Source organism: Crotalus tigris, unplaced genomic scaffold (assembly GCF_016545835.1).
Source record: "Crotalus tigris isolate CLP2741 ecotype Arizona unplaced genomic scaffold, ASM1654583v1 scf7180000018371.15429387391:27106975, whole genome shotgun sequence".
Lineage (NCBI taxonomy): Eukaryota > Metazoa > Chordata > Lepidosauria > Squamata > Viperidae > Crotalus > Crotalus tigris.
The window spans coordinates 2,666,365-2,688,589 of record NW_024096970.1 but is presented as its reverse complement, the minus strand read 5'-3'; the positions used below and the strand labels follow the sequence as shown (position 1 = coordinate 2,688,589).

General features: G+C 36.1%; 2 protein-coding genes across 10 annotated transcripts in view; one reads left to right on the top strand and one right to left on the bottom strand.

The window, feature by feature from the left end:
- The window catches only part of BEND3 (BEN domain containing 3), a 23,468-nt gene extending 9,671 nt beyond the window's left edge, over positions 1–13,797 (top strand). For 2 of the 3 annotated variants that reach the window (XM_039351107.1, XM_039351108.1), the window contains exons 3-4: positions 646–857; positions 7,271–11,595. In XM_039351107.1, coding sequence (XP_039207041.1) covers positions 646–857; positions 7,271–9,481 — 2,423 coding nt within the window. In that variant the 3' untranslated portion in view covers positions 9,482–11,595. Of the gene's footprint in view, positions 1–645; positions 858–7,270; positions 11,596–11,920 lie in introns of those variants that run through there. The other variant, XM_039351109.1, reaches the window with a different exon arrangement.
- On the bottom strand, positions 13,104–22,225 carry MTRES1 (mitochondrial transcription rescue factor 1). 7 transcript variants are annotated; one of them, XM_039351110.1, is made up of 5 exons: positions 22,127–22,220; positions 20,156–20,239; positions 18,679–19,123; positions 17,473–17,545; positions 13,104–14,481 (listed from the first exon to the last, which is right to left on the bottom strand). In XM_039351110.1, exons 3-5 carry the CDS (start codon positions 19,113–19,115, stop codon positions 14,305–14,307), a joined length of 687 nt encoding a protein of 228 aa, XP_039207044.1. In that variant the 5' UTR covers positions 19,116–19,123; positions 20,156–20,239; positions 22,127–22,220; the 3' UTR covers positions 13,104–14,304. The 7 variants fall into 7 exon arrangements, with proteins under 7 accessions (XP_039207044.1, XP_039207046.1, XP_039207045.1 ...); XM_039351112.1 differs by having other exon boundaries at positions 22,131–22,197; XM_039351111.1 differs by lacking the exon at positions 22,127–22,220 and adding an exon at positions 21,896–22,120.

The following is a 22,225-nucleotide window of genomic DNA, read 5'->3' as shown; positions in this document are numbered from 1 at the left end:
TTCCTGCCCTAAAATATTTCAGTTTGTTTTTCAGTTGTATTGTACAGCTTACATAAAACAGCTGAACTTTATATGGGCTTGATCAGAATAACTTTAATTAATGGCAGGTGTATACTGACTACTATTTACCATCAGTCTGAATGTGATTGGTTAATTCTTAACACAGCAACATCCCTACTTATAAGAGGATGTGCACACTTATGCAAACATGTTATTGCACATTTTTATTATTTCCCCTGAAAAAAAGAATTCAGTTTGTTTTTCAGTTGAATTGTACAGCTTTTATGTTACATTAAGGAAAAAATTCTGAAGTGATTTATCTTGGTCTGTTATTTTACATCTCAAAAATCTGGCATTTTAATCAGGGTGTGTAGACTTTTATATCTAGTGTATGTATGAGGGTATACAATATTTTCATGCTATTCTCTTCAGGATAAGCAACATAATACAAAATGCAGAAAAGCAAAAAAAAAATTAAATGCAGAAAAGCAAAGATGTGGAAATCTAAGTAAGTTGATCTTACCCCAACACCATCCATTATATTTTTTATATCCACTATATATCATATCAAAACATGTACCTGGAATCAGTAGCTGATGAATTTCCTATCTATGTTATCTTTGTTACTCTTTTTCTTTCAATTAGGTATTAAAAATAATATGAAAGGAGAAACTGATAAAGAAGATGAAGCGCTAGACTGCTCTGTGATTTCAAGACCTGAAAAAAATTCACTGGATGGTTTAATAACTTGCCTACAAGACATCAACAAGCGAAAACGAACCTCATTTTGCTTTGATGGTTCAGGGAACCACAAAGAAATTCTGCCAAGTGTGAAAAAAAGAGGCATTACCCAAGAGGTAACTTCTTACATATAGCTATTTAGAGCATCTTAAATTTACTGTTTTATCCTTCTGGGATTGTTGATAAATATACATTTATATCAACAGTGAAATATATTTGACCAGACCAAAATAATTTTTGCTGTTAAGTTCAGATCTTGCATTATGGAAGTAATATATAAATAGTATATTCAAAAATTCAAACAAGATTGAAAACATACATTTTAAACTATTATTAGATAACATTTATTTAATACATGAAGTGTACTAGATTAAAGCAGATTTTGCATATTCAAACCAGTAATTTATTTAAAATGTCAGTTTCTTCATATTTTTGTCATTAGAATCCTTACTGATTAATTTAGGTATTCCTCTAGATTTCATCTAAAATAGTGTATCTTTTAACATTTGTACTAACAAAACTAACAGATGCATTTTGGTTAAGTACAACAGTAATATTAGAGATGTTTCATAGTGAAAGTTTAGGCTTAGTTTCTGAAACTATAAACATGTTATGTTATGTGTATGTTACGCTACGTTTTCCTCTTGCAGCTTTGTGTTTTTAAAAAAATTATTCAAATTAATTCTAAGGCTTAGAATTCCCTGATAGTATCACATCCAAGAACTAAATCATCATCATCATCATCATCATAACTAAAATGGATAAAAAGACCAGAAAAATAATGACAATGAATCAATCATGCCCTCCATCCACGCAGTGACATTGACAGACTTTATCTACCAAGGCAAATAAGTGGGTGTGGAATGCTGCAAGTACATCAGATGGTTGAAGAAGAAAAAATGGCTTTGGAAGAATATCTGAAGGACAGTGATGAAGATGCACTGAAATTAGTATATCAGGAAGGCTTACTGATTACTGGAGAGACCAAAATGGCCTACAAGACAGACCAAATGAAGAACAGAATAGAGGCATAGGAAGACAAAGCACTACAAGAATAGATGAGAAAGAACTGGAGAAGATAACAAAATACAAAGACCTACAAATAGAAATAGAAAGACTGTGGCAAAAGCAAGCAAGGGTAGTACCAATAGTAATAGGCTCCTTGGGTGCAATCCCAAAACAACTGGAGCACCATTTGAACACCATTGGCATTGACAAATTCGCCATTAGTCAATTGCAAAAGGCGACCTTACTAGGAACTGTTTCCATCCTGCAACAATATCTGTAATACCATCAAACATCTACATCTGCTTATCCCAGGTCCTTTGTTAGGACGCAATAGGTAGAAAAAATGCCAAATCCAGTCTGAACATCTGGCCGTGTAATGATCCACAATAATGATGATGATGATAGTGGTGGTGGTGGTGGTGGTGATAAAGAAGAAGAAGTTGGAAGGGATGTTGGAGATCTTCTAGTCCAACCCCCTGCTCAGGCAGGAAACCCTATACCATTTCAAACAAATGGCTGACCAATCTCTTCTTAAAAACTTCCACTGTTGGAGCATTCACAGCTTCTGGAGGCAGGTTTTTCCACTGATTAATTGTTCTAACTGTCAGAAAATTTCTCCTTAATTCAGGGTTGCTTCTCTCTTTGGTTAGTTTCCATCCATTGCTTCTTGTCCTGCCTTCAGGTGCTTTGGAGAATAGCTTGACTCCCTCTTCTTTGTGGCAGCCCCTGAGATATTGGAACACTGCTATCATGTCACCACTACTCCGTCTCTTCATTAAACTAGACATACCCAATTCCAGCAACCGTTCCTTGTAAGTTTTAGCCTCCAGTCCCCTGATCATCTCTGTTGCTCCTCTCTGTACTCTTTCTAGAGTCTCAACATCTTTTTTCCATCGTGGTGACCAAAACTGGATGCAGTATTCCAAGTGTAGCCTTACCAAAGCATTGTAAAGTGGTATTAACACTTCATGTGATCTTGATTAACCTGCTTAGTTTTTCAGTCCAGCCAATGTCAGCCATTTACTGTCACAGCTCAACTTGACCAAGACTACTTTTTTTTTGCCTTTGCCTTTTAATGCAAAACGTTCAAAACAAAATCTACATAATAAATTAAAATTTTTAAAGTAATATACATGAAAATATTTCAATATTTCCCCTTAATATTTTCCATTTCCCCTTAATGTGCATTACTCCCATATAATTTAAAATGAAAAGCTGCATTTATATGTCTGTCTATCCATATTTTAAATAATATTTGAATAATTTGTAGCTGAGTATTCAAATTTAAATATTGTCTGTTCATACAAACATTGTGTTTTCTAAGTGTTTCCAAAAAAGCCCTTCAGATCAAAATATCACAGAAGAAATATTTCAAAAATATATGCAAAATGGCACACATTCAAATTTTATTTACAATCTAAGACCAAACACAATAAGTTACAATTCATTACCTACAAAAAGGAAATTTAAATTGCAAAAAAAAAAAATCCTAATTACCTAGCTAACAATTAATAGCATGAGGAAGGAACCTGGTGATTTCTAATTGCTACAGTTATTTATAAGAATTTTGCAACCTTCTTAGAGGTTTCTGACCCGAAGAACAGTAACAACTTCCTGGTCAGATAGCAATTAAAATTATTAATAATTGGAAGTATTAAACCTGCTGATCATTGAGTGTACAATGTAGCATATGTGAGATAGATTGTATCTTTGAGTCTGAACAGACACAAGTTCAGCTTTTATATGCCAGTTGTTGCCCTAATAGATAGAACCCCAATTCAGGCCAAAGTAAGTAGTCTGCTATGTGGAACACGTAAGATGTTACAGAAATGTATAGAGACAGACCAAGGAGGACAAGTGATTATGCTGTAAAAGGGATGGGAGACTTCAGGTCTGTTATTTTAGATATTTAGATCTCATGTCCTCTGCTTTAGTTCAGCCAGGGTTTTATCAAGTCCCAAAGCAGATAATGCTAATAAGGTAAGATTGCATTGTGCCAAATTGTCGTTAATTTGCTTTCTTTGATTGGAAGAGAGCCTATCCAGTAAGGGGAGATGAACTAAGGAAATTCTCCAGTAGACTTGCCTCAGCCAGTATCTCAGATGACAAAATACACAGCACAAAAATATATTTGAGTATTTATTCCATACATAATTATGGCTGAAATTAGAATAAACAGGTTTTTATCAATATAGGGAGTTTAAGAAAATATCTAACATTGTTTTGTGCAACTGCTCTTCAAATATTAATCAAAGCTCTTATATATTGAGCCTTGATATATATACAATCTTGGGTCAATGAAAATAAATGGGAATATTTCAGCTATTCTTTCTGGGACAATAATATTTATTTCCTTGTGTTTCAGTGCATGTTTGCCTTTGGCAGTATTTAAATAAGCATTAGGTTAATAAAAAAATAAATAAGATCAGATTTTAAATTTTAAAGTGTTCACATATGTTTTTATGTTCTGCATTTTACAATTTGATATTGATCTTGTGATACAAAATTGTGTTTGCAAAATATAGAAATCAGTTGTGTGCTGAATTACTGAAGACACACAAACAATAAAAAATATTAGTATGAATTATGACTAATGGTAGATGGAGAAATTCAAGAAATAAAGGGTATCAGGTACAAATTTATATAAGCATCTTGCATTATTTTGATGTCTTCATTAATACATTATGCCCATTTGCAGCTTCTTTGACATTTCTTGTATTTCCTTTACCAGAAGATATTTACAAATAGATACCAATTTGGACATCATAATAATTCAGTTGCTATATCGTACATAATGGCTTAGATTTGAAAGACTTTGTTTGTGGAAATCATTATATTGAATGGGGGATGCCAATGGTTAAAAGGAAATAAATAAAGGAAATAATTTTCTGAATTCTTACATTTATATTCTCTGTTCCAGCAGAAAATCTAGCCTTGCAGATGTTGGGTGAAACAAAGTACTCTGAAAGAGCAGATTCAAAATAAGTCACATTTTTTTTTCTGCTGGTGATATTAGGATCCAAGCAAATAAGTCTGATATACGGGAGGGACATGCAGATTGTTTGAAAGGTGCACTTTGGGAAACATGTTAGCATGTTTCTCCTTGAACAATTAAATAGTTCTCTCCAGTAGGCTTGATGTTGCTGCTTTGATGGCTTTTTCAATTGATTCTGCATCTAGGCTAGACTGGTATAGCAATTATGATACTGGACTAGAATCCAGGAGATGTGAGTTCTAGTCCTCTCTTAGATGTGAAAGCCAACTGGGTGACTTTGAGTCAGGTACTCACTCTCAGCCCAACCACCTTACACAGTAGTTGTATGGAAAATTGTACATGGGAGCATTATATAAATCCCTTTTCTTCAAAATAAAACAGATGATGATGATGACAATAATAGGCATATTCAAGCAACACTTCCATAGGTACTGGGGAAAACCTTTGAATCAGCTGTGACAAGCCTCTCAGAGGATTGAGCTGTTTTAATGCTTCGGAGAAGAAATGCTTTGCTTCTGTGCATATATTTCATGATGTGATTCTTTTGAATGTTTTATACAACTATAATTTATTTAGATGTATACATTTCCCTATTATCTCACAATGCTCAGGATGACTTCCACTAATAAAATCACAATCAAGATAATATTAGAATTTTGAATATTAAAATAACCTTAAACATTGTTGTTAAAAATATAAAAGTTCTAAAAATATTTAAAGACAAATCTATTAGGGCCACTTAAATTTAACAGAGCATTTTTCCTTTGGAGAAGGTTAGGCCTAGAAAGAATGAATAGCTCAGAACTGCCATTGAGCTCGTGGGTAGCCTTAAACAGAGGTCACTTTGGCCGTAATCTTTGGCCCTAATTTTTTATACTTTAGGTCAGGGGTAGGCAACCTTGGCTCTTTTATGACTCGTGGACTTCAACTCCCAAAATTCCTGAGCCAGCCATGCTGGCTCAGGAATTTTGGGAGTTGAAGTCCACGAGTCATAAAAGAGCCAAGGTTGCCTACCCCTACTTTAGGTCATGATAAGTCTAGAGGGCACAAAACTCATATCATTACCCTGCAGAGGGATTTATAATTAATAAGAAAGGAGGAAGGATTGAGAGGAAAGGAGAAAATTGTAAGGATCAGGCTGGAAAGGAAAAACAGATAGACTGTGATTATTAACTCGAAGCACCTGCACTAAGCCACTGTATCCTGTTTTGTAACCTGTAGTATATTTAGACAAATTTAAGAGAAGATAACTTAGGGCCAGGTAAGAGCTCCTCCTCCCTCTCCCAACATTGGTGAATAAGAATGTCTGTTTTGAAAATGAAGTTGCAATGTAAGGACTAATGCAAGTTATGGGATGGAAGTCCTTACTGAATACAGGTGGTCCTCAAGTTACGAATGTAATGGAGCCTGCCCATTCCATTCGTAACTTGAAAATTTGTGGGAGTGAATGTCGTACCTTGAACAAAATCACTCCCTGCTCGTTAAGACACATGGGGCTCATTGAGTGCACATGAGGTATCTCAGGGTGGGGAAAGCAATGGAGGACCTAGTGATGGAACAGGCCCCCAAGGCCTCCCTGACCCACTAAGATACCTCCCTCCCTTCTTGCTGCCCCGGACTGACTTACCTTGAAAAGATCTGTCTCCTCTCTGCTGCAGTTCCTGCTTTTGAAGGACAGGAGAGTTGATGGAAGCTCCTGCATGCCATAATGTCGCACAAGTTCAGGTACCGATCCTCTTTTGCAGAGAATGGGTGCCTCAAGTCTTGCGCTGTTTGCGGTGCCTGCCTCCTGCTCCAGATGATCTTATCAGTGACAATCTTTTTTCTGTTGAAGATGATTGATCCTAAAAGACAGCAGTTATCTATCATTTCAATATTTTCATTCTCAGTTCTAATATTTTGTGGACATTTCATTTGAATTCATAAGTATTAATGGTATTAATTTTTTTCCTTGGCCCTTCTAGTTTTTGGAATAGTACCTCAGATCAGCAAGTGTAAACAAGCATGCATTTATGGACAGATATGCAAGTGTCACCTAGATATATTTATTGGAGGAAAATTTCTTGGGAATCTGTTTTACCTGTAGCTGGCAATCCTAGGTTGACAAGCTAGAGAAGCAATATTACGTGGGATTTTAATATAGGCTTCTTTTGTTATTCTGTCAAATTATTTATTTTGTTTTATATTTTGAATATCAACTTACATTCAGGATTATTTTCTGATCTAAATCGTAAGCAGTAACAAATGACTGCTAAAGTAATATTCTAATGTTTGGTTAATTCTAGTTAAATTAAGATTAATTTAGTCGTACTTAGTCAATAGATATAATTATTTTTGATTTAATGGAATGTTAATGACTTTTAGAGAACTAAGTTCAACTAACCTAATCTATAACTGACCTTATGTCAAATTAGATTAAATCAATGCCTTGTTTAAATTCGGACAACGTATTACTTGTTCCTTAAGGACAAGTTAAGAACTTATTCAAAAGAATTATAAACTAATGACCTGTTTGTTTATTGAAAGGATCAGACCTCAAACTTGAGATGTAGAGATGGATTGCCTACTCAGGAAGATGTTGAGCAGCCAAGCAAGAGCAAAAATTCCAGTCTAACATGGATTTGTGAGGAAACATTGAATAACACTGTTATGCCTTCATATAAGAAACCTCTTTATGGGATCTCTCACAAAATTACAGAGAAGAAGACTTTGCCAGGAACAGAACAGTTTACCACCTTTGAGTTATTTGAAAAGATTAATCCTAGCAGTCCCTCCAATCTTAGGACTTCGAATGAGCAGCGGAAAAGAGAAACAAGTAATATTACTGCCGAATCTGATTCAAATATCTATTCTTTAATACAAAAAATGTTTTATACACTGAATACATTAAATTCTAACATGACTCAGCTGCATAGCAAAGTAGATCTGCTGTCGCTAGAAGTCAGTAGAATTAAGAAACAGGTCAGTCCAATAGATGCTGTTGCAGAATTCAAGCCACCTCCTGAATATCAGCTGACTGCCTCAGAACTCAAACAGATTATGGATCAAAGTACATCAGGTGGTGATCTGGCTTGCCGATTACTTGTACAACTTTTTCCAGAACTCTTTAGTGAGGATGAATTAAGTAAGGCCTGCACCACATGTGGTTATCTTAACAAAAAGAAACTTGAATCACTTCATCTGCAGCTCATCCGAAACTATGTGGAAGTCTGTTATCCATCTGTGAAAAATCCTGCTGTTTGGCAAGCAGAATGTTTGCCTCAGGTCAATGACTTTTTCAATAGTTTTTGGGCTCAGAGAGATATGGAAAATGGTCAATCAGATATACAGTCCTCCAGTTTTTATGAGTCTGATCATATTAATGATAAGGATGATGAAGAAGTTCTACCTATCGATAGAAATATTTCTGTTGCCTCAGAATGGGTATTTGATGCGCAGGATATAAATGAATTTTTAGATGAAGCATCTTCTCCTGGAGAATTTTGTGTATTTTTGCTACACAGATTGTTTCCGGAACTCTTTGATCACAGAAAATTGGCTGAAAGATACAGCTGTTACGGAGAGTGTGGAAAACAAGAACTTGATCCTCAGCGACTTCAGGTAATCCGCAGATACACAGAGATTTACTTTCCTGCTATGCAGGAGAGAAAGGCTTGGTTACAGCATTGTGTTCAGCGAATAAATGATGAACTTGAAAGCATGTATATGGATGACAGTGAGAATGAACAGATAAGAGATGATTGCTACGATTCTTCAAGTTTGCCTGATGATGTGTCAGTTATAAAAGTAGAAGATAATTGTGACTATGAAAGACCAGGTAGAAGATCAAAGAAGATTTGGCTTGTGCCCATAGACTTTGATAAACTTGATATCCCTTCCCCTGATTTTGATGTTCCTGTCTCCGATTATCTGTTAAGTAAGGAGCAGCTTAAGAATATATATGAAAGTAGCTTATCTATAGGTAATTTTGCTTCTCGGTTGCTAGTTCACTTATTTCCTGAATTGTTTACTCCTGAAAACTTAAGGAAGCAATACAACTGCAGTGGCTCACTAGGCAAGAAACAACTTGATCCTATTAGAATTAAATTGATTCGACACTATGTTCAAATGCTGTATCCAAGAGCAAAGAACGATAGAGTATGGACACTGGAATTTGTTGGGAAACTGGATGAAAGATGCCGTCGGAGAGATACTGAACAGAGACGCACCTACCAATTGCAGCGAAAAGTCCATGTACCGGGACCCGAGAGGAGAGAATTCCTGACCTATGCAATAAACCCAGAACGATTTAAAGAGGAATTTGAAGGACCACCATTGCCTCCAGAAAGAAGCAACAAAGATTTTTGCAAGATACCACTTGAGGAACTTATTGTTCCTCCACCAGACTTTTCTGTGCCTTCTCTATATTTGCTGTCTGATAAAGAGGTAAGAGAGATAGTACAACAAAGTCTTTCAGTTGGTAACTTTGCTGCCAGACTCTTAGTAAGACTTTTTCCAGAGCTTTTTACTTCAGATAACCTCAGACTGCAATACAACCATTCAGGGGCTTGTAACAAAAAGCAGCTTGATCCTGTCAGACTGAGACTCATCCGCCATTATGTTGAAGCGGTTTATCCTGTTGAAAAGATGGATGAAGTTTGGCATTATGAATGTATACCTAGCATTGATGAAAGATGCAGGCGTCCAAATAGAAAAAAGTGTGACATATTGAAAAAAGCCAAGAAAGCAAAAAAGTGATCTTTTAAGTTTCCAAAGATGGTAACTTCAGTTATTTTGAAGTAGCTTGAGAGGTCAGTTGGTTTAGCACTAGGGCAACTGATCAATACATCTTTTGTTTCATATGTGTTGACACATACAGGAAATGGGTAAGAAGTAGGAAGTGATAATTGAATTAGAGTCTCTCTTAAAAGCCCTACTGAAACAAATGCATATGGCGGAAAAAGCTATTTTATAACTCCACTTTAGTATGCCTTTATGTAGCTTAGATTTCTTGCTGTTTTTTCAGTTACCACCTACCTAAACTGGATCACAAGGAACTACAAATTATTAAGAATTGATCTAATAATATATCATCTAAATATAATATTCATCAGTGGAAATAAATTAGTGTTTAATTTTTAATTAATTTTAAATAGTAATTAACTTCTTTAAGAGTTTTCAACAGGGACCTTTAATCTATCATTTGGAAATTAATTTTTAAATATTTCAAAACTCCAATTTTAAAATGTTATACCTCTTTAAGAAAGAATGGAAAATCACAACAGTTTCTATGCTTATGAATACTCCTTGTATCAAGTTTGAATATTAGGAAAGGAAATATTGCAAAATCAAGTTATCACTTTTAAAAAATAATTTTTCATTTTGTAGTTGATTTGGTGTAAAAATTAAAATTATAATCATGGGGTTATTTAATGAGTGTTTATGTTAAAACTGTAGTATTGATTTAATTTTTTATTCATATAAATTATTGTTTTCTGTGTAATCTTGATAAAAGAACTACTGGTATGCGTGGAGATTGTGAAATATAGAATCCTACTCTGTATCAGTAAAAGTGGTGCTATTACCTGTTATACTCACTACTTCAAAAAAAAAAATACTTGAATTGAGGAATGTGCAAAACACTTAAGTCCATATTTTTATCAGTTAAATTACTGCAGCTTTTAAACTGTTGAAAATATTAAATATACTATCTATATTTTTATTTGAATTATATACTAAACTCTATCGTATATTGATTAATTATCTTCAAATACAGTGACACCCAAATAATTTCATTATCACAAAGATTATAAACTTCTTTAATCATTGTTCAGTTGATTAAAATCATTGATTATATAGTTCCACTAAATATATGTTCAGTAAACATTAAGACATTTTTGTTTTGTTTTTTTCTGAAGGGTATTACATTGTGTCAGGGCTTTATGGTTTCTTTTACTGCAAGTCATGAGATTCTCATAATAGAATAAAATCATATTCCCAAACTGACATTTCCTTGTATGTGCTGGGGCTGGATTAGATTGAAATGAAGTTAACAGTATTTCAATCCCACTGAAATCACTCATGACTAACAAATTCCAGTAAGTTGTTCCATGAATTTTTACCTGGCAAAAACAAGACTTCCAGATCCAACCCACTGATTTTTTTTTCTGAAATGCCCATAAAGCTCTCCAGCATTGGTTTAGAAAAATTGACCCTTGTCTATGGATTTGCTTTCCCCTTGAATAGTGTAAATTGCATACAAGACGATCAGCATGTACACTTGAATGCTCTGTAGTAGAATGCTTGTTCAGGACTAAGGATGATGTCATTTGACTTCCAGTCATTTCTAGTTTGATACACTTGTTACACTTGCAAATTATGTAGATAACATATATGCATATATACACACATTGTGTGTGTGTGTGTGTGTGTGTGCTATTGTCTCCACAGAATCAACCCTCTTTTGAGTTGCTAGGTTGAGCAGCGAGAAAGAGTGACTGACAAGTCACCTTCATGCCTAAGGCAGGTCTAGAATTCACAGACTCCTGGTGCTTTAGCCAAACTGGCTTGAACAATTGATTTAAAATGGACATTTTGTGCAGAATATATTACCCCTGCTTATGATGAAAGAGGTACTTGCATCGTAAATAGAGCAGAGAACATAAGATAAACTGATCAAAATATTTTCCTTTATAATTTATTAGACTCAATTAATAAAGGGTTTAATTGTATGCTATGCATTATTTCTAGCGTCTTGGACATTAGAAAACATTCTGAAAATAACATGTTCTTAATCTTGATAATAATTTTGGGAATATGAACACAATCCTGACCATGTTACGGAAAAGATTATAAACTGTTTGAGCTTTTTTTGGTAAATGTTAATTTTATTCATTTTTATAGTGCGAAGCCTGAATGGTAAATGAGTGAATTTTGACAGTGTTTCTTATTTTGATAATATTTTAGTCAACTTTTCACCTTTTATGATTTGCTGAGGAGGTTCTGCTTTAGTATACTCCCTACAGGTTGTCCCATTCACTGAAACGACACAGCCTTTGCTATGGAAGGATCAGAATCGCATTGTTAGTGTTGTTGAGGTGCTTTCAGTCTGAAAGCAAAAAGATGCTTTAGAGCACACAGGAACACAAGCCAAAGCACATGCCTGCAACTCTCTAAATCACAATTATTCTTTCCTAGGATCATGCAACAGGATAGGAGGACAGCTGTATGCCATTCCAGTAAAAGGCATCATTGCTTGAAGCATTTGCAGGCAGACCTACTTTTTGCAGCTGAACACTCTGAGCACCGTTTTGCCTTCTAATTGAAACTGCTGCACAACCCAGTTTGTTGTGGCAGTGAGGTGTTGATACAATTACTGTGTGTGACACATTTCTATTTATCCATTTTTTAACATACGTTACTTGGATGTTAATATGTACCGCATGTCACTTTAGAAAAATGTTTTTGTTTTTTCTGTTCCAAAAACAATGGATTTTTACTGAGTTAAAAATGAAGAGGTCAATGGAATTGTGAGGAAAGAGATGGATTGATTAGAACATTTCCTTTCCTAACTTTCTACCAAATTTCTCTCCACTTTTAGTTTTATGGGTTGGCTTCAAAATTCACACTGGCTTCAAGTAAAACAGGTGATAATCTTCACAAATATCATGATGCAAATCTGCATCTTCTACTTCTGTTTCTCAACTGCCTTTTGAAGGTTTCTTCTGCTGTACTGGCCGGAGAATCCTAGCTTAGTTTAATGTGGTAGTACCAAACTACTTTTTCTTGGTCTCAGGGCCGGGGGTGATTTCAGCTTTTTCTCTCAAATAGCTTTCCTAATATGCTATATTTGTTAGCTGAATGTACCACTCTTGGAGAGTAAAGAAGAAATGATTTACAATAAGTAAATAAACGTTAATCTGAACTAAAACATATACATTTATATAGAGGCACTCATTTTATATCCCTCAATTTAGAAGTAGCAGTTTTTGTTGCTCATCTGAACATGGCAAAAATCATGTATCAGGTTTTCGGTTCTACTAAACTATGAAACAGCCAAAAAGTTGTGGCAGAGTCTACAGGACGCGTATTGTTTCTGAATTCCAAACAAAGCATCACTTCCAATATGGTGTAAATCCACACTTTATTTCGTTTTTGTTTTTTCCTGCCAGGGTTGTTTTCAATCTTCCTGCAATTCCCCCCACCTCCCACATATTACTGCAATAAAATAAATGTGCTTCTGTTATCTTATTGCTAAAATAGATACCAGTGAAACTCCAACACAAAATTATTTCTGTGTTCAGTATCATTTTGGAAACATTTTAGCTTCTGATGATCAGCATATCCTTGAAGGGTGTACAAAATGTACAAAATGCATTTATACAATTTCTTATATGACATTTATTGAGCTACTATTAACATGATTTCATTTTAATGCGGTAACATAGGTTTTTAATTCACAAATATACCATTATAAAACAAGAGACTGGGGGAGATATCTAACACTTCTCACTTGGAAACTTGTGAGCTTTTTTGGCTCACAAAAGCTTTGATGAACATTATTACTTTTTACACTTTCTCTCTTTTTTTTAGTATTTCCTTAGCTAGCTGGTATGCCCTCATAATTTATGAATCTCTGCATATCTCTAATAGATGAGCCATAATACAGATGAAATCCAGCCAAAATCTTCCATCAGCTGAACAAGAAGCAGGGTGGTTTTAAAGGTGCCTTCATTAAAGAAAAGAAATGTACTTTGCTGCAGTGAACTAAATGAAAATCAGAGATATAAACTTTGATTTAGGGCCTCATGTCTGTTCTAATGAGCACCTGAGTTTCCATAAAGTCCATGGAAGACTAACTATGCAGACTTGCACAGCACACTGAAGTAAACAGAGTAACTCCATTTATTTCTATTTTAGAGCTTTATACTCTCATTGGGTTTTCAAGTGAGAAATATATGGCCACCTCTTTCTAATTGTTATCCAGTCAAGTAGCACACTTGTTTTCCTGATATACCTGATTCAACTTTAACAGTACCCCCTCTATTTTTATAACCATCTTATGCATGAAGGAACTCTGCTTTATACAAGTGAAAATACAGTGGCAAGCAGATTTACCTACATTCCACACTGCCACCTCTGGATGAAGAGGAAAGCAAACAGAAATGACTTGTTTCAGTTTTCATTCCTGGAAATGAGAACATACTACTAATCTATCTTGATATTTTCCTTTTTGATGTAAATAGTGATATTGCAAGTCACAAAAATATTCTAAAAATAATTTTTCCCCTTAAGATTAGCATTTGAGCTTCTGAGTCACGTGGTTAAGCAACAGCCACGACAATTTAAGATCAGGCTTGTCTTTTATTATTTCTCACAGGAACAGTGTTTTTTTTTTACTTCTGAAATGAAAACAGCAAACTTGGAAAGTCATGGAACAAACAGAAATAGCAATGTTTATAGTAAGGGAAGTGGCATGCCATCTCATAACCTTTAAAAAAACTTTGTTTAACAAAAAATATATATTATACAATAAATGTGATTGCTCACAGGAAATCAATCACAACATGCAATTCACTTATTCACTTCAATACATCCTGCTTGGGCACCTTTAAGTTCTTCCATCGTCTCAACACCACTTTGTATTTATCATTCTCATTCTTCTCAGATGCTTTCCTTAAAACAACTCGCATAACTACGGCTGTTTCTGTTTCTTTGTCTTCTCCAAGAATGAGATCCAATGTATCGCCAACCTTTACCTGAAGAAAAAAAAAGGGGGGGAGGGGAGGAGAAAAAATGTTTTTTTCCTTGAGCAACTGTATGAATAACTGCCTGACATTGATTTGACTGCTTTCATTCCCACCATTTTGAAGCTTGAAGCAAAGCTGCCAAGTTGACTGCTTAATAGGTGTACTTTTTTGTGGTATAAATTCTATGATTCGAGGATGTTGTGCTGCCTTAAGAATGCATGCATGTATAAGAAAAAAGTTGTAAACCCATAATCAGGCATTTCTAATCCATGAAACTTAGCATCACAATAAAGAAGCTACAGCAGTAATGTGACACAACACCATAAATCGTATACTGCACTCGTGAGTCCCCACTTGGACTACGGTAGCCAATTTTGATCACAAAGATAACAAAAAAGATGCTGTGACTCTAGAAAAAAGAGTGCAGAGAAGAGCAACAAAAATGACGAGGGGTCAGTTAAGGGAACTAGGTGTGTTTAACCCAGTGTTTCTCAACCTTGACAATTTTAAGGCATGTGGACTTCAACTCCCAGAATTCCACAGCCAGCAATGCTGGCTGTGGAATTCTGGGAGTTGAAGTCCACATGCCTTAAAATTGTCAAGGTTGAGAAACACTGGTTTAGCCTAACAAAGAAAAGGGTTAGGGATGACATGATAGCTGTCTTCCAGTACTGGAGGGACTGTCACAGAGAAAAAGGGGGTCATGTTATTCTCCAAAGCCCCTGAGGGCAGGACAAGAAGCAATGGCTGGAAGCTCATCAAAAAGAGAAGCAACCTGGAATAAAAGAGAACTGTCCTGACAGTGAGAACAATTAATCAACCAAACAACTTGCTTCCTGGGATTGTGGGTGCTCCATCGCTGGAGGTTTTTAAGAATCAAATGATTCTATGGTTAAATTGTTGTTGCTGTTACCAACTGAATTTCTACGTGCTGAATCTACCACATCTATGACAATTTATAGCCACAAATAATAAAATGTTTACATTAAAATTTGCTACAGCCCCTAGTAAAATGGACAATACAATATGCTTCGACCCCTCCCTCTCCCTCAAAATAACAATTATCATATACTCCTATACAGAAGAAGAAAAACGTGCCAATGGTGAACCAACAATGTCCAAAGCAAAAGTTTTCTCCAACTTCTGGGAAGCCATCAGTGAGAGAACCAGTCTCAGTACTAGGGACAGGCTGTTCCAGGGAACTTGCACTGAGATGGCGCATTGGCAGCAGCTTCTTCTGAGCAACAACTGAAATAAGATGCCTATAAAGTCAGCAATCCCTTGTATAGCCCACTGTAGAAGTCTTCAAATGGTGATGAAGGCATAAGACCCATAGCCACGTCCTCCTCTTTCAAGGAAGTCAGAGAGAAAGCTCATGGACCCAGACAGATAACACATTACTCTGTTACTCAGAAAATAATACAGACGCCTCCTAAGACCAATGCTGGTAACATAGCTAAATAAATAAATAAGCTGTGCTCTACATGGCTTCACCTGCCTTGATTGCACTATCTACTGTTACTCCTGGCAGGCTTTGAATACTGATAGGTTATGATCAGTGCAAATCTGAATGTGATTTTCATTTAGTATGGTTTATAAATTGATACCAGATTGTGTTTAATGCAAGCTAGGGTTGTTAGGGTGAGGTGGTGTGTGCACGGTTGAGATTAGTGCATGGGCAGTTGATTAGATACTAATCATCATTTGTGTAAAATGGAGAAAAGGAAAATTCCATTCAAGGAAAGCTCAAAACAGAAGAGGCTCTTTTTGAAGAACTATAGCAGGATACAGGAGATAGCTACACTTTGGGTGGGTTTATCCTCTTTTATTGTTATACATTATTTCATTAATGAACATATTGGAATATATGTTCAAAACTTTCAGTTGCCCATTTCCACCAAACTATAACCAATTACCCTATCTTCCATAGAAACATCACTTTAAAAACATGTGAATTCAAATAGTACAACCATTTCATAGAATTGATTAACCACACTAATTGAGACCTACTTGTACAACAGTAAACTATGGTATAACTATCTGCACAAGTTCAAGAGAAATCATAAATTTGCACATTCTCCCTTATCCTCTTTTTACTCAGTTAACTCTACTTTTTTAAAAAAAAAAAAAATCCTGAATTCTTGATCCACGCAAACCAGAAATTATAGCTTCAGATATAATCTGTTTATTTGAACAATCTTGTGGTTGAAAGTGGCTCACTTTGAATCTGATGAAAGTCTGCTTTAAACCATACTGCCTTTGTTCAGATTTAGTTAAGTAAGCCAGAATTCTGGCTCAGTAAAGAAAAAAAGTAGAATGTGGGTGCATGCTAATGTATTCCCCTTTGGATTTTAACTATCAGTACACTAAAAACTGGTTTATTGATCAAAACCCCCCAAGCCATGACTTGGACAGGACTAATAGAGAAACAAGCCAGAATTTCCAATTTGCACATAATGTTAAGCAATCTATCAACATTGCCATCCAGATATCTGCAGAAGCCCCCCCTCCCTCAAAAAACCCAACAAAATCATAGTATTAACCTTCTTTCTTACTTACAATTAAAACAGAGTTCTGGTTTAACACAATGATCAAATTAACAAGCCAGAAATTTTTGGAAAGTGAAATAAAGTATGGAGGAAGAATGAGAAGTGTTGCATGCCCCAAACTTTAGATGAACTTACTCCAGTTCATCTGACATAAAATTCGATCTAAGAGATACACTGAACCAGCTCAATGTTTTTGAAATATGATATGGGTTGTATAATACAACATGCAACTGTTATTTTAATAAGCTGGTTATCGATATGTAAATAGTTCTAGAAATAAAAATAAGCAAATGGCCCCAAAATTAATAATCTTGGGTCCCAATGCTGCAAAGAAAAATGTCTTTTATGTAGTGATGTGATCCTGTTTCACTATGTAATAGTGAGAATTAAATCTTAACCCCTGATTTCTCATGTTAGTTTAGGTTATACCGTGAATTTCAAAGGGTCTTACCGATCTGCTTTTCTTCCACAATTTTTCTCCATTCAGTCTAAGCTCACCATTGTAGAATGCATCTTCCACTTTGCTTTAAAACAAAAAGAACCCATTTTTATATTTAATGTTCTTGCTATATTTTTTACAAAAATAAATACTAAGAATAACCTTTTCTACCACTACAACATAGGTATATAGATAGCTACATCAGTGTTCCTCAACCTTGGCAACTTTTAAGATGTGTGGACTTCAATTCCCAAAATTCTGGGAGCTGAAGTCCACGCATCTTAAAATTGCCAAGCTTGAGAAACACTGGGTTAAATCATATCAATTAACATAAATGATAACATTTTCTTTTAGCATTTCTCTGCTCTAGTGCAACTGATTCACTATGTATGGACCTGCAGCTATACTGTAGTCACCTTTTACAGAAAGAAAATCAATGTTGCATATCTTAAAGCTAAATAAGGCTGAAATCCTATGCGTACTTTTGGTGAAGCAAATCCTATTAAACTCACTCAGGTTTTCTTGAAAGGAGCAATCAGTTGTGAGCAACTGATCATTTGTAGAAACTGTTGGTCTACGATCAAAAATCAAGAACAATTTCTACTTAAATCTGGTTTGCTACATTCTGCAAGTAAAATAACAATGGTTGATAACACATGCCTCATATTTCTGCTCTTCATTCAAAGCTTTTTACTATGTATATTAAATACACAAAACCCTGAAACAAATGACAAAGTTAAGCAAGAAATGTGCATGCATATCATGGCATTTGGAAGCTTTAATTAAAGGAATGGCCAACGGACTGCAAATTAAGTTGGAAAAGTAGTCTCATTAAGAGCTATTTTGTTTTTTTTTAATGACTATCAGCTGATGCTAATAGTTGTCTTTACTTTTTAATAGCCAATTTTACAGTATTTAACTGACCAGTCTGTTTTCATAGGGATTTTAATCACAAGCTACAAAAGTCATTTTAAATGTCCTTCCCAACTTAATGCTTTCCAGATGCTGTTACAACCAGCACCGGATTGGGGAAGGCTTATGAAGAATACTATCTTTAACATACTAGTATTAGCAAAACCAATATATTAATTGTATATTAATAGTCTTCCTAAGAGGGAAACCTTTAACTAGCTTGCACTTAGCAACGTTAAACAAAGTATCATTACCTATACCTTGTAATCTCTTTACTTACAAGTGATTTTAAACTTTTAGACTTACTTTCTTGCAATATCTAAACCAGATTTCAAGATTACATCAAAGCGGAAAGATTGCACTACTTTCTCAAGGTCTTTGTAATTCTTCACTATGCTGGGATCATCTTCAAACTCATCTTCTGAATCAGTTATCTCTTCAACAGTGTCTTCCTCCTCCAAGTCTTCTTCCACAGTTTTTTTCACATTTTTATGTGAGCTTTTGTTACTTTTGTGTCGGACCAAAATCCCTGACACACTTTTTGACCACGGTACTAAAAACACATGCTGTTGAATGGGAGAATCACAGAAATGTTTGGGGAGAATTGCTCTTTTGGGATGCTGGCTTGTAGCACAAAGAAAGGTCTTCCACGGAGAGTGAAGTTTGTGAGGAGATTTGACCAGAATTCCAAGCCAGACATTTAGATTTCTAAAAGCACCAAGCAGCAATTTATACCCTGTCATAGCATACCCTGGAACAAAGGATTCAACAGTTAGGGCACTGCAAGTTAGAAATTTTACAAAATGAACAATGCAACGTCTTACACATTCTAAAGCAGGTGTCTTCAAACATGGCCCTTTTATGACTTGTGGACTTTAACTCCCAGAATTCCTCAGCCAGGCACGCTGGCTAAGAATTCTGGGAGTTGAAGTCCACAAGTCATAAAAGGGCCAAGTTTGAAGACCCCTGTTATTAAGCAACAAGCAATATAGGAAGGTATGGGATCCACAAAATTCCGAACTCATTAAAGAATGTTGCACTGAATTAATTCAATTTATTTCTGAATATTAATGTCTGAGCTTGTGATGTCATTTTTTTTTAAATGCCAGGGACTGGGTTATAATCTTAGACATAAAAATCATCTACCCACAATCCAAATAGTTAAAGACCTTTGTTCTTTGGCTTTCCTATGCAGGGTTAGGCAACATAATATCAACAGGTGCTACGGATATCCTAAAAATCTACAATGCCCACAAAATCATCAGTCTAAATTCTGTATTACTGCATTCACAATAATTCAGTGGCTTACATTAACTTACCAGCAAATAAGTATCCTTTTCATGATCTGTCCACAAACACTATTCGTAAACAAGGTATTGAAGACTAGTGGGAGAAATCTATTGCTTAATCTGTGAATCTACTGTTATGCTGGGCTATGACTGTAACAAAGATTGATTTGAGTCTACCGTGATGAAGCATATTCTGAAAAATGGATTCAGCATGAAGACCTCAGTGAAATCTTCATTGTTTTTTTTCTCAAGAGAGTTAGATTTTGAAATGAAGCATAGCCCTGCAGTGTGACATCCTGCTTCGACTGTTCAAACTTTCTTAGGAAAGAAAGCCAAAACTACACATTATTTATTTAATAGTTTATTTCTTCTTGGGCAGGCAATTTAAAGCAGTTTACAATCAAATAATTTAAATAAATTATAATAAAGAATTATAAAAGATTGGAAATGGATGAAAAAAAAATCCCAAGGCTTTCACTAGAAAGAATGCCCACCTATGAATAACAGCAAAATAACAGTAGGTCAGTTGTGGTACTGGATGCACAACAGGACTGCCTCTGTTCACCTTAGTAACCAACCTGCCAGATAAAGGTAAAAGCAGACTGTTAGGTATCCTGCTCCCAAGTTTTCAAGGGCACTCTTTGTCAAACACAAATTCTTGGTTTGGTAGTTAATTGGTAGCCAGTCAGTTGCTCCAATAAAGATGCAATGTGTGCATAGCCAGACCTCCCACTTATCTAAACATGAGGCTACCAGAGTGTGAACAAGAACAGATAGGTTTCCACATGCAGGAGATATATTGGTCAATGCAGCAAGATATTTCGGTAAGGTGTTCTTTAAGGTCAGTTGGTCCTCAAGTATCAATTACTATTCCAGAAACATCTGAAACTATTGTAAGTTTTCAAACTCTTGAGTCCACACCCTGGTCAAAATAATAAAAATCTGAAGAAGTGGGATCAAATTCCACTCAAGGCAGATTCACTAATTCCCATTCCTTGAAATTTGATTCATGAGCTGTCCTGGGGGAATTCCACTTCAATTCACTGGCACCCATCTATCCTGTAACAGAATCTAGATACTCATTCTAAATTTGCCTGTTCTCTCTTGATTTAAGTGTCATGAAGTAATCAGCATGTCTTTAACATTTGATGACATTTCACCCCAAACACCTGATGATCATCATATATATAAATAGCATTGGGGAAAATTAGTCCTCTGTGACACCCACAGAATGTACAAGCACAGTGATGCAAGCTATTTTCCAAGACCAAAACTCATTCTGTCCTAAAACCAATCCTAAATCCTTTATCAAAACGATCAACAAAATAAGTGTTCTCCAAGAAAATCTGAACTGTACAAATATTAACTTCTCCAGCACTTTACCCAAAACAGAAGTATTATGGTCAGTAGTACTCCCCTGGATCCAGAGAGGGCTTCTTCAGAAATGGGCAGACAAGGACCAACCTTAAAATTAGGGGTCTCAATTCATCATGGAAACATAAGCTCTATATTCTACCTAGCCAATCCCTATTTGTTACTGCAAATAAGCCAAGACGGTTAAAGATCAAACGAGTAGGCAGTAGGCCTCCCAGCAGAAGCAAGTCCATTTAGTTTTCAGCTTGTAACTTTATGCTGTGGACTGCAAGTAAGTTTCTGTCTAGCTCTAAACATCAGCGATTACACGGAACTCTAAAAGCAGCATAGAAGTATTCATACAACCCTCAGGGTAGTCTAATTTTCCTTAAATTAATACAATACTGTACTGACTGATTTTACTTGTTAACGTCTTGCACAATATGACCTGTAGAATACAGTACACCCATAAAAAGAAACGTGTACAAGAGACCAACTATTTTAAGCATCGTTGGTATTAATTGGATGGCAGACGAATTAATAGGTCACAGCCGCACTCCTAATTTTTCTCACCCCCTGATCTTACAAAGGATCCAACCACAAATGGCACGGAGATCAAACGCCCCTGGTTTGGTGTGTGTGTGTGTGTGTGTGTGTGTGTGTGTGTGTGTGTGTGTGTGTGTGTGTGTGTGTGTGTGTGTGTGTGTGTGTGTGTGTGTGTGTGTGTTTTGTGGTGTGTGTGTGTGTGTGTGTGTGTGTGTGTGTGTGTGTGTGTGTGTGTGTGTGTGTGTGTGTGTGTGTGTGTGTGTGTGTGTGTGTGTGTGAATAAACTTCGCAGAGGGCAATTTCAAGCGCCAAGGTCGAATTCAAGGGAACCCTACCGTAAATACGGTTAAAACCGCGCTACAATCCCGACTGGGTAAACCTTCCGCAGCAGATCCAGCACCGCGTGTGTAACCCCCGCCCTCTGCCCGGTTGCCTAGCGGGTCCGCGTCCGATTCCGGCCTCCCTTCGCCCAGAAGATAGAGGGAACCGGAAAGCGCTGGTTCTTCGCCCGGGGCCGAGTAGCGCCCGTCTGCCTGGCCGCTCTATGACCCCGCGTGCCACACTACCTGCCTTCGCCCGGCTCTTGCAACCCAAACCCCGCCGCGCGGCCCCTTTCCGAGCTCGTCCTTTCCCAGCTTTTCCGCAGGGATCAAAGGGCAGCGGCC